Source organism: Arvicanthis niloticus, chromosome 9, assembly GCF_011762505.2.
Source record: "Arvicanthis niloticus isolate mArvNil1 chromosome 9, mArvNil1.pat.X, whole genome shotgun sequence".
NCBI lineage: Eukaryota > Metazoa > Chordata > Mammalia > Rodentia > Muridae > Arvicanthis > Arvicanthis niloticus.
In genome coordinates, this window is record NC_047666.1 from 85,785,441 (window position 1) to 85,798,652 (window position 13,212).

The window sequence follows — 13,212 nt, forward strand, 5'->3', positions numbered from 1 at the left end:
GTGCCTATATAGAGCACAGGATCTCTGGAACTTATGAGCTGTTATGTGGGTGCTGGGAACCGAAAACATCAAGTTCCTTTAACCACTGAGCCATTTCTCCAGCTTCCACAATCTGTTTTTTTTAAACCAAAGATTAAGTATCTTTTCTTATTCATGTGTATATATGTCTGTACATGTGTGCATTTGCATGTGTGTGCTTGTGTGCATACTCATGCAGATGCATGTGAGTACCCTTGGGGGTCACTGGATCCTCTGGAGCTGGAGTTCTAGGGAGTTGTGAGCTACCTGAGGTAGATGCTGAGATCTGAACCTAGGTCACCTAGCATTTTTGCCGCCATCATCATCATCATCATCATCCTGTCTATGTAGCCCTGCTGTTCTGGAACTTGCTTTGTAGACCAGACTGGTTTCAAAGTCACAGAGATCTGCCTCTCTCTGCCTCCTGAGTGCTGGGATTTAAGGTGTATACTTACCACACCTGGCCAATTTTATGTCCTACAAATAGAATAAAATAATACAACTACCCTCCCTCCCCTAAACACCTCATTCAAGAGGCAGTGGGAAAAAAGATTTAGGAAGAAAATTAAAATGTTTTGTTATTTAAAGAACTTTCAAACAGGGGGCTGGAGAGATGCCTCAGTGGTTATGAGCACTGACTGCTCTTGCAGAGGTCCTGAGTTCAATTCCCAGCAACCACATGGTAGCTCACAACCATCTACAATGGGGTTTGATGCCCTCTTCTGGTGTGTCTGAAGAGAGCAATGGTGTATTCATATACATAAAATGAATAAATACATCTTTTTTTTTTTTTTAAGAGCTTTGAAACAAAGAATTCTGCTAAGTCCATTTACTCACCTGTATGTATGTCCTGTGATTTCATTTCTGACCATGACACAATCCACTAGCCATTTAGCTAACAGTCCGGAGTTATCATGGCCAATCTGAACTGTAGTGAGCTTTCCCAGATTCTGGCACTGTGTGAGACAGGACCACAAATTATTCTGTACTCAGTTTTTTTCCATTCCCCTCTAGCTTCAGCAGTGGACTTTGGCTCCATCTAATACTTACAGAGACCCTGTACAATATGCTGAGTTTAATACCATAAACAATCCCCATGTAGTCTTTGCTCTCAGGGAACCTTCATACAATGAGACAGGAGATGGACACTGACTAACAAATGATGCGGAGTGTGTGAGGTGCTGCGCTAGAAATGTAAACAAGTACTTGAAGAATGCTGGAGAACATTTACTTCTACTTGGGGAATCCAGTCTCAGAATCACTGACAGTATTGTCCTTTAATTGAAGGGTGAAAAGGATTTTAGTAAGTATGAAAGGGTCTTATTTAGATGGACTTACAGCAAATACACAGATTAAAAAAACACTGCTATTTTTATATTTTTTTAGCAAGTGACTCAGGGTACTGTGCTTGTTTAGCTTGTTCAAGGCCCCGAACTACTAAAGAAGTTTAAAAGTCTATTTGTAAAACTCATCCTCAAGGGATATATTCTAAGACTCCCAGTTTGTGCATGAAACTGCTCTAATACCAGACCTATAGTACTGTCTTTTTCCTATATGCTTTGCAACATTGCCACACATGCCAGAGTTTTGTCATGTTTTATGGTCTGGATCCTTCTCTGTAATACTGCTCTTGTGCCGTGGGTCCATTAGTAAGTAAAATAAAGGTTTCCTAAACATAAGCAACTGCCACACCCAAACAGTTATTCTGAGAACCTAAATGCTTACTAAGTACACAATGGGAAGGTCGCACATACAGTGCAGACATTCTAGACGAAGACAGAACTCATGGCTGACCCAGAAACAACACAGATTTCATCCTGCTATTCATAATGGATGCACAATAAAAGAAACAAAAGCAAGCATATAAGTTGTGGACTGAGGGGCTAGCTCAATAACAGAATGCTTGCTGATTATGTGTGAGACCCTGGGTTTGTTCCTTTGTATAACAAAAAACCAATAGTGTGTAAACAACTCCCACCTTCAAAAACTTCTGTTTAGTTTTTGAGACAGTTTCATTATGTAGACCAGGATGGCTTTGAACTCACAGCAATTCTTTTGTCCCTATCTTAGAATTACAGGCATGTGCCACCATGCCTGGATTTTTATTCCTTTGTTTTTTGAGACATGAACTCATGTAACCTTGGCTGGCCTCTAACTTATTATGTAGCTGAAGGTGGCTTTGAACTTCTGATCCTCCTGTCTCTGTTTCTCAAGTGCCAAGGTTATAGGAATGCACCACTATCCTTAGTTTCTATTTTTTTTTTTAAAGAATTCTCCACTTAATATTTTTGGACCACAATTAACACCAGGTACCAAAACTGTAGAAAGTGAAATTATGAACAAACTGTGGTTATCAATGTCCTTGCTGGCAACTTTGTGGACAAGTGCAAGACAAAGCAACAGTGATAGGAACTGAAAAATGGATGCTAACTAAAATGAGATGATTAGACTTACTATATGCTGGCTGGACCAAAACATCAGAATTGCAAGTTTAAAAGCATTTGCTTTCTTTGTATATCAGTCAAAGGCATTATGTGACCTAGCTAAGGGAAGATGCCAGAGAGAGGGTGGGGGTTGGGGGGAGAAGATGGGACTTACGATGTAGTTTTTGTTCCATAATTGGTGGGCCAAGAAAAGCCAAGGCTTTAATTTTTATATACAGATAGATGCGAGTCTGCCACAAATAGAAAGTCAAATGGATCACTGTGGGAGCACTGTGATTTCAAGTGAAAATGGCTGATCTTAGACACCAAGCAACACAAATGAGAACAGAACACCCTACTACTGTTTCTCTCTTACCTATTTCACTCCTGGTATATCAGCACCAACCTGAATATGGGTTCAAACATATGGGAATACTCTACTAGATGAGACACTAAAACTGACAATATAAAAAGCTATTTTTACGGGAGCCAGGCATGGTGGTATACACCTTTAATTCCAGCACTGGGGAGGCAGAGGCAGGCTGATCTCTGAATTAAAGGCAAGCCTTGTCTATACAGTCCAGGAGAGCCAGTACTACACAAAGAAACTCTGTCTTGAAAAACCAAAAAACCCAAAAATATTCTATAATGCCACTATGTGCTTCAGGAGCCATATGCAAGGATGTCAAGTCTCTGGTCATAATAAGGACCACTTTAGAAAAGGCATTTACTTAACATTTGTCATGTTCTGTGTTAAGCACTGGGAATCAAGGAATAGGACCTGGTGAAGCCTACTTCAAGTAGCAAGATAGGGTTTAACAATAAAAATATAAAGTAACTCATATAATCTGCTTTAAACAGTTCTAAGTGTACAATAACAAAATGATCCTGTATGTTTACATGCTCCTTTCATTTGTTTAAAGGAAAATGAAATGGCAAAACCAGAAATCTTCTGTAGAACTAAAAAAGCTAACGTACCTCAAAAGTCATCTCAAGCAAGTTCTTTGGGATCTGCATTACTCCGGTGTCTCCCAGCTCTCCTGAAACACAGATCCACGGGTTCGAGGTAATGATTGCATTGCTCAGCTTTTTAATTGGAATTATCACTGATCTATAAGGAATCACTGAAAGAAAAACACAGAAGTGAATTAAAAAAAAATCACAAGTATCCAGAACTAGATACTTTTAAGATATGTTGCTTTTTCATGTGTCTTGTTTTTATGTGCATGTTTTGCTGTATGTATGTATGTATGTATGTATGTATGTATGTATGTATGTATACCTCATCTGTGTCTAGTAACCTCAGAGGTCAAAGAATAGAGGCAGATCTCCTGGAACTGGAGTTACAGAACTGGAGTTATGAGCTACTATATGAGTACTGGGAACTGAACCCAGGTCCTCAGCAAGATTAAGTGTTCTTAGCTACCGAGCCATCTCTCTAGCCCCTAATATTTGGCTTTTTATGATCATTTAAAAAAGATTTATGTATTTTATATATGCAAGTACACTGTTGCTGTATTCAGACACACCAGAAAAAGGCTTCAGATCCCATTACAAATGGTTGTGAGCCACCATGTGGTTGCTGGGAATTGAACTCAGGACCTCGAAGAACAGTGCTCTTAACCACTCAGCCATCTCTCCAGCCTCTGTTTATTTGTCTTTAAGACTGAGTTTTTCTGTATAGCCCTAGGTGTCCTGAACGTGTTCTGTAGACCAAGGGGCATCAAACTCACAGAGATCTGCCCATCTCTGCTTCCTGAGTGCTGGAATTAAAGGCATGTGCCACCACTGCCACTGCCCAGCCAATTTTTAAGATATACTCATGAGGGCTAAAGAGGTGGCTCAGTGGTTAAAGGTACTTGTCGTCATGGCTGACAACCTGAGTTCAATCCCTAGGACCTACGTGGTGGAAGGGGAGAGAACCAACTCCTACAGAATGCCAGGATTAGGTTACTGAGATAACGCATATGTATGAGGAATCTGGGACAGCCAGATGTGCAAAGACCTATCTAGCCTTTTCAAAAGGCTCACCACTAGATGTCAGCATCCTGTCATAGATCCTGGCTCAAATGTGAAAGCACAAGAAAATTAGGAATTGTCTTTTCTCCATCTTGGTGCCTGTGGAGGCCTGCTGGGAACAGGACTTTTTTTTTTTTTTTTTTTTTTTTAGAAAGGGGGTTTCTCTGTGTAGCCTTGGCTGACCTGGAACTCACTCTGTAGACCAGGCTGGCCTCGAACTCAGAAATCCGCCTGCCTCTGCCTCCCAAGTGCTGGGATTAAAGGCGGAACAGGACTTCTAAAAGCAAGCATGTCTGGAAGGCTGTGGTGCAAGGCTACTTTTGCTGGCTACAAGCGAGGTCTCTGGAACCAAAGAGAACACACGGCTCTTCTTAAAATTGAAGGTGTTTATGCCCGAGATGAAACTGAGTTCTACTTAGGCAAGAGATGTGCTTATGTGTACAAAGCAAAAAACAATACAGTGACTCCTGGAGGCAAACCAAACAAAACCAGAGTGATCTGGGGCAAGGTAACTCGGGCCCATGGAAACAGTGGCATGGTTTGTGCCAAATTCCAAAGCAACCTTCCTGCAAAGGCCATTGGACACAGAATCCGTGTGATGCTGTAGCCATCCCGGATTTAAACTAGCGGAGAGTAAATAAAAGTAGATTTGTGCTCTTGAAAAAAAATTAGGAATTTATAGCAGAAATATATAAGAACAGTGCTCATTGTTAGCTTACTCACAGGTTGATACTTAACTAGCTTTCTTATATAGCCAGGACCACCTGTGTAGGGAATGGTGCTGCCAACAGTGGGCTGGACCGTTCTATATCAAGAGAAAGAAAAAAAGAAAAGAAAGAGAGAGAGAGAGAGAGAGAGAGAGAGAGAGAGAGAGAGAGAGAGAGAAAAGGAAGGAAGGAAGGAAGGAAGAAAGGAAGAAAGGAAGGAAGAAAGGAAGGAAGAAAGACAGGCAGGCAGGCAGGCTCATATGATCTGGGTAATTTCTCAATTGAGACTCCCTTCTTAGGCTATGTAAAGTTGCCAGTTAAAGTTAACTAGGATACTCATCTCTTGGTGGACAAGCCCCATTAGCATTCCTCCAAGGTCTGCTTCAAGCACTTACCTGTGTGAGTTTCCAGCCCTGACCCCTAAGCTGGAGCAAACCCTGTCCTCTAGCTTGTAGCAGGATAATTTCCTGCTACTGCTACATTGTATATGCAGTGGAGCTCGGTGATTGGGCAGTATGACAGGTAGGTGGAGTGAGGAGTTGCGAGAAGAAAAGAGGAAGGAGAGGAGAGAAAGAGAGAGGGAGCAGCCATGAAGAACCACAGATGGGTCGAAAGCTGTCTTGGGTAGTAACTTCTATCAAAAGGTTTAGCTATTGGGTAATAACTCTAATTGTCACAGCAGCAGAGAGGAAGCTAAGACACCAGAATATTTCTATACATTCCAATGCCTCAAATTGAAAGTTTCTAAAAAAAAAAAAAAAAAAAAAACCCTAGAGGTACAAGAATATTTCTGGAGGTTCTTAGGCATCTTATTTATTACTGTGTCTGTGATGTGCCTATGACAGTGTTAGTGCGTGTGTTACCTCATGTGTAGGTGAGAGTACAGTTGTTAGAACTGGTTTTCTTTCCACCTTTCTGTGGGCTCCAGGGATGGAATTCAAGTCATTGGGACTGTGTAGAAAGTGCCTTTTTGTGCTGACACATCTTGCTAGTCCTTTTTTTGTTTTTCGACTTGATTCCTATATCCTATGCTGGCCTTGAAAACAGCTGCGGATGACAATGCTGTTGGCCATCTTAAGTGACCTTTTCTTTTAAAACCTTTAAAAAAAACATTTATTTGTGTGTGTGCGCGTATGTATGTATCTGCATGAGTGCCTTGGTGCATGTGTAGAACTCAGAGGACAACCTTTGGGAATCGGTTCTCTTTCTACCATGGGAGCTGAACTTACATTGTCAAGCTTTGGAGCAAGTGCCCTTACCCACTGAGCTGTCTTGCTGGACCTCCCTTTCTTTCTTTTGAGATAGAGCTTGCCTGAATAGCCTAGACTACCCTTGAATTTTTGATCCTCTTGCCTCAACAGGGATTACAAGAGCTACATGCCCAGTCTTTAGAGAACTAAAACAAAAACAACAACAACAAAAAACCTGAAAATAAAAAACAAAAAACAGTGCTGAGGATTGAACCCATTGCTTCATACATGGTAGGCAAGTGCACTACAAGTGAGTTATAGTTTTACCTCTAACAACTTAGATTTTTATACATGTAGTAACTAATGAACTGAGATTATTAAGTTACTACTTTTAGATATTATTAGTATCTGATAAGATATCTAATAATCTCATTAGATATTATTATATTATAGGTATCTAATAACACATCTATTAATCTTATTACATATTACCTAATTAGATATTAATATCTTATTAGATTTCTAATACTACCTTATTATATATTGGTCATTTTAAGTTGGCTCTATTAATTCCAACTCTTTTTTTCCTTATCTGTTTCTACCAGAGACCAGAAATCAGAGCCTTCATAATTCTAGCCAATGAGATGACAATGTTGTTTACTAAGATTCTGGAGAGATGCCTTTAAAAAAAAAAACCAACGACTTAAGCTCTATGCATTTCACCCTTGTCCTAAGCAGCACTTTCTGTCACAGCCCAGGTTTGCTGGAAAGCAGGTACTGAGCCAGAAATGAGCACAGATGGTGCTTGTTCCCAGGATCAACCTGTGAAGAGGAAATCAAGACTGGTAGGGAAAATGTTGACTTGGCTGAAGGCCAACAAAGCCTTCCACTGGCACAGTGGGCAGTGGGATAGTCCTTTAATTAGTGCAGGTTTGGTTCTGACAGGAAGTTTCAGTCCAGGGGAAATTTTTTAGTGAAGCACTTGCATAATCTGGCAGCTGAGGCTGTGTTCAGCGGTACTTCCAATAGCTAGGGAGTCTCTACATTCCTAAACAGACATCATGTTCTCCATGTATTGTGAGATATCTCACTTTTGAAGATATGAATTCTTTTATTCCAAGAGTGAAGAGAATTCCCTGACCCCTAAGTCAGTTGTTTTTTTTTTTTTTTTTTTTTTTTTTAGAAAGGGTCAGGATACATAGCCTGCACTCATTGGTTTTGAAGAGGCAATATTCTTTTTTTAGCCTTCTAAGTGTTGAGATTAGAAGTATCTGCCACCGTGCTTCCTCACCTGAAAAACTGTTTACTTAAAAGTCAATTTCTCCAAACTTACTGATAGTGGTGAACACACTGGTAAAGCAGAAATAGTCCACAGCGTTGAGGGAAAGCAGATGGTAAAGAAACTGTTCTCTTTCTTCTTCACAACGTAGAAAAGCATAGCGTTTATAAAGCTTCCTGAAAAGGGTTAATGTAGGCACAAATATCAGTTACAATATTCATTCTTTGTTTTATTTTTATTTTTTTTTATTTTTTTTTTTATTTTAATTTTGGTTTTGTTTCGGAGTTGAGGACCAAACCCAGGGCCTTGTGTTGGCTGGCAAGCGCTCTACCACTGAGCTAACTCCCCAACCCTATGGCTTTCATTCTTAAAAATAATGATTAAAAGTTAACACTTCCTGAAACCAGTGGGTAGGTTCAGTGGGTAAAGACACTTGCTGCCAGTCCTCACGACTGTAATTAAATCCCTGAGATCCACATGGGGCAAAGAGAGAACATAACACCCACAAGTTGCCCTCTTGACTTCTACTCTGGCTCTTGTATACACACATGTAAGCAAAATACAAAACTAAAAATCAATCATCAATCAATCAATCAAAACCCCTCAAACCTGGGTCCGGAGAGATAGCTCAGTGGTTGAGAGCACTGGTGGCTACTTTTCTAGAAAACATTCTCTCATGGTCTGTTGTGGCACTGCACACACGTGGTACACAGACATACACACAGGAAAAACACTGATTCAACTAGAACGGCTGGTCAGTGAGCTCCAGGAATCCACCTGTTTGTGTACCATGCCTTCCACACTCTTTGGTGAGCGATTATGGGCTTATGCTGCACATCTGGCTTTTGTGTGTGTGGGTGTGAGGGGTTTGCATTGGGTCCTCATGCTTACATGGCAGACACTTTACTACCTGAGCCATCTCCTCAGCTTCCATTTTTATTTTATTTTAGATTATGAAACCCAAACTGGCCTCAAACTTGCTATATAGCTGTTGTTTTTAACAAAATCTCAATTGGTTGATTTCACCAATGAAATACTGGGGATGAAAGCCTGCTAGCTCAGAGAGGCAGAGAAAGCATCTAGCTGACCCTCAGCCAGTGTCCCAGAAGCAATCTTTCTTTCATGCTTTCTCAAAAAACCCCCTTCAAATTGAATGTCCCTCTCTTCTACTTCCTGTGAGTCTTTCTATCCTCCTGACTTCCTCTTACTCTCTATGTGTTTTTTACTTCTGTCAACTGGTTGCTTGCTCTGACTCTTGACCTATGGTTGACTTTATTTAATCCTGTTTACAATAATCAGAAGGCTCTTAGATTAAAGGTGTATGCTAGGATTGAGCCACACCACAACTAGACATAGGTTTTTCCAGTAAATAACACAATCTTGGAGTTCCCAGTGTGGTCAAATACACCATTTAATCGATGCTGGGGACCAAACAAATGACTTCAAGTGTACGAGGCAAGCTGTCTACCAGGTGCATTAAAGCTTAAGCCCTTACGCTTTTTTTTTTTTTTAAATCAGATCTACCCATTCTAAACTTGGTATGGTAGCACATGCCTTTAGTTCCAGCACTCAGGAGGCTGAGGTAGACAGATCTCTGTAACTTTGAGGCCTGTCCAATCTAAGCGAGTTCCAAGGACAGCCAAGGGTACATAGCAAGACTCTATCTCAAACAAACAAAACCAAATCAAAACAAAAGACTCATTCTACAGTGTTGGTTACCATGGCAGGTCTAATAGAAAGCCATGTCTAAGATTTAAATCAGGCTCTTTGCAAATCTTTGTTCTTGAGAACTCCAACTTTTTAGCTTTCAAATAAATTCTAATGTTCCTATCATTGTAAAGAATTTCTTGTGAGGCATGGTGGCTCATGCCTTTAATCCCAGCACTCAGGAGACAGAAGCAGGTAGATCTGTGAGTTCGAGGCCAGCTTGGTCTACACAGTAAGTTCCAGGCCAGCTGGAATTGCACAGAGAAACCCTGTTTCAAAAGACAAAACAAAATGTATGTATTTATTTATGTATTTATTTACTTATAGTTTTTTTAGAGACAGAGTCTCACATGCTTGTGCCACTGCTGCCCAGGGTTTTTAGTTGGTATTTTGAGACAGGGTTTCTCTGTATACAGTCCTGGCTGTTAATGGAACTTTTTCTGTAGACCAGGCTGGCCTTCAATTTATAGAGATCCGACTGCTTCTGCCTCCTGAGTGCTGGGATTAAAGGTGCTTGTGCCACCATATACTGGCTGGAGTTTTAATTTTTGAAAAGGACAGAACTATAAAACTGATTAACAGTTATCTGACTTGTAAGTGACCAGTTTTCTGAATCTAAACTATTAAAAGTATCTATTAGAGTCTCCTTTTCTACTCCATTTCTTACTGTAAGTTTTATACTATGAAGTTAATGTAAGTTCAACCTTCTAGGTAGCATTTATTTTTCAGATTACAGCATAGTAATTTGGTCCTTGGCTGTTAAGTCTGGTGTGCCCTCTCAGAAATGATCAAATATTCTACAAAGGTAGTTTCTGAAGCATATACTAGTTATACAACAGCAATGCAAGTGTTCATAAGTCAGGATTCATTCATGCTGAAGTCGATAGTTTGTCAGGTTATGTAATTTCCTTTATATGTACAAGTCACAGAAACAAATGTCTTGAAAGACAGTGTCTTACTTGGTCAGTGGTTGGTTAGAGAGCAACTGCTTGAGATGTTGGGACAAAAGCTTCTTTTCTAGGGACAGCCTTATCCAGGCCCGAGCCCGTCCAACGTCAGTCTTGATCTCAGTCATGTTCTGAACATGCCTAAAAATCAGAGCCAACAAGCAAGACATTGTTTTTGCATTTAAATACATCTTGTTTTTAGACAACTTATATGAAATATTTTTTCTTAAAACAATGTATCCACTTTAAATAAATCATAGTCAAAATAAAAGCTCAAGATGACATTGAGTCTCATGTGTCTTATGTCCTCCTGCTGCATAGATGACAAGCAGCAGCCAGTTACGGTGACGGGAAAGACCCAAAATAATTGCACAATTTTAACATTTTTCCATTTTTTAATTGTCCTTAAAGTCATATATAGAGAAGCACACTATCTTTACAGTAGTCTAGGAGAGCAATCATGCCATCTAAGACACTCATGTTTTTTTTTTTTAAAAAGTCTGTTAAGTACTGAAGTTAGCAAGGATTTGCTTAATTTGCTCTGCAATTTCACATGCACACAGACACAAGAACACACATACACATACACACAATAAACGTGAACACACATATGAAGAACACACAAGCACATGCACACAGACACAAGAACACACATGCACATACACACAATAAACATGAACACACATATGAAGAACACACAAGCACATGCACACAGACACAAGAACACACATGCACATACACAATGAACACGAACACACATATGAACACACAAGCACATGCACACACATATACACACATGTGCACACATACATATAATACCAACAAAGTACAACTTTAAGATAAGTCATAGTGACTTTTTGTTTGTTTTGAGACATGGTCTCTCTAGTTTAGCTCTGGCTGTCCTGAACATCACTATGTTGACCAGGCTGGTCATAATAAACTCAGAGATCTGCTTGCTTCTGCCTCCAAGTGTTGGGATTAAACACACATGCCACCACAAAAGGCACAAAAAGTCAGAAGTGTTACAGTTATTTTGTAATTTACATATTTTTCAAGATAGGGCTTCTCTGTGCAGCCCTGGCTGGTCTGGAATTTGCTCTGTAGATCAGGCTGGCCTTAAACTCAAGAGATCTACCTGCCTCTGCCTCCTTAGTGCTGGAATTAAAGACATGAACCACCACTGCCTGGCAGAAATTCTAATTTTAATATTTGTATTTTTTAAGCTTCAACTTGCCAGGCAGTGGTGGCTGGAGGCAGAGACAGGACAATCTTTTGAGTTCTGAGGCTAACCTGGTTTACAGAGTGAGTTCCAGGACAGCCAGGGCTACACAGAGAAGTAACATTATACAGATTCAGTAGGTTGTATTTATGTATTTAGAAATATGTATACACATACATATCTAATGACAAAGAAAAAAAAGAGTTCATGATTCTGAAAAAGCCAAGTTGTGGGGAATGGAAGACACATGGAAGGTTTGGAGGGAGGAAAGGGAAGGATGACATGATGTATTTATAGTATACTCTCATGGAGGTATACCCCATCAGTCCCAGCACTTGGGAGGCAGAGGCAGGTGGATCTCTGTAAAACAAACAAACAAACATAAAAAAATCTATCTTTCTGAGACCAATTTTTCTGCCAAGTACCTGTTGTTATTTACAGATTTTTTTTGTTTATATATGTATAGATAACAGGCATTTTAGAGACTTTTCAAAAAAATCCAAACAGGAGAAGTTGTAATTTAGAAAACTCTTCTGCTTCATCTTTCCTTTTTATTTAATGTCAGAAAGAAAAACAAAACAGTACGATAAAACAATTAAAACTGGGGCTGGAGGGCTGGAGAGATGGCTCAGGGTTAAGAGCACTGACTGCTCTTCCAAAGGTCATGAGTTCAGTTCCCAGCAACCACATGGTGGCTCACATGGTGCCCTCTTCTGGTGTGTCTGAAGACAGCTACAATGTACTCATAAATAAAATAAATAAATCTTTAAAAAACAAAACAAACAAAACCTGGGGCTGGAGAGATGATTCCATGGCTAAAGGCACTTGGTGCTCTTGGCACTATGGTTAAAGGCACTGGCTGCTCTTGCAGAAGACTCAGTTTGGTTCTCAGTGCCTACATGTTAGCTAACAACCATCTCTAATTCTGGTAATTGTGGTTCTAGGAGATCTAGTTTCCTTGTCTGAACTCTGTGGGCACCAGGCATGCATATGGTTTATGTATGTATATGCAAGTCAACACTAATAATCATAAGATAAAATAAAAATAAATAAATAAAAATTTTAAATTATGATGATACCTTCAGAATATATAAGCAAAAAGTGTAGTTATAATTACTTGAGCAATTTAGGTGAAAGCTATTTTCAAAGATGATATCATTTATTACCATGTGTAACAAATACCTCATGTCTTGAATAAGAGAGACTCTGAGTGTTGGTAACATAACTCCTGAGTCAGATTTTCTTCTTTCTGGTCCAAGGGCAACTATGTAAAAAAATATTAGCAAAGTATTAGGAAAATAACAGTAAGAATTTATACTTTAGTTTTTTTTCTTTCAAGACAGAGTCTTTTTGTATAACTCTGGCTGGCCTTGAACTTACAGAGATCCACTTGCCTCTGCCTCCCAAGTGCTGGGACTGATGGGGTATACCTCCATGAGAGTATACTATAAATACATCATGTCATCCTTCCCTTTCCTCCCTCCAAACCTTCCATGTGTCTTCCATTCCCCACAACTTGGCTTTTTCAGAATCATGAACTCTTTTTTCTTTGTCATTAGATATGTGTGTGTATACATATTTCTAAATACATAAATACAACCTACTGAATCTGTATAATGTTACTTGTTTGTGTGTGTTTTCAGGGATGACCATTTAGTATTGACACTTTATTAATACAGTAAACCGGTTGTATTCTTTCTAAA

At 39.6% G+C, this 13,212-nt stretch overlaps 1 protein-coding gene and 1 pseudogene across 5 annotated transcripts in view; one reads left to right on the forward strand and one right to left on the reverse strand.

The window, feature by feature from the left end:
• Dennd5b (DENN domain containing 5B) overlaps positions 1 to 13,212 on the reverse strand; it is a 127,442-nt gene that overhangs the window by 18,196 nt on the left and 96,034 nt on the right. For all 5 annotated transcript variants that reach the window (XM_034511622.2, XM_034511621.2, XM_076940923.1 and 2 more), the window contains 5 exons: positions 12,692 to 12,773; positions 10,303 to 10,431; positions 7,691 to 7,812; positions 3,420 to 3,565; positions 856 to 974 (listed from right to left, as the gene is read on the reverse strand). In XM_034511622.2, the coding sequence (XP_034367513.1) occupies positions 856 to 974; positions 3,420 to 3,565; positions 7,691 to 7,812; positions 10,303 to 10,431; positions 12,692 to 12,773 (598 nt within the window). The remainder of the gene's footprint in view (positions 1 to 855; positions 975 to 3,419; positions 3,566 to 7,690; positions 7,813 to 10,302; positions 10,432 to 12,691; positions 12,774 to 13,212) is intronic.
• On the forward strand, positions 4,732 to 5,141 carry LOC117714894 (large ribosomal subunit protein eL33 pseudogene; annotated as a pseudogene).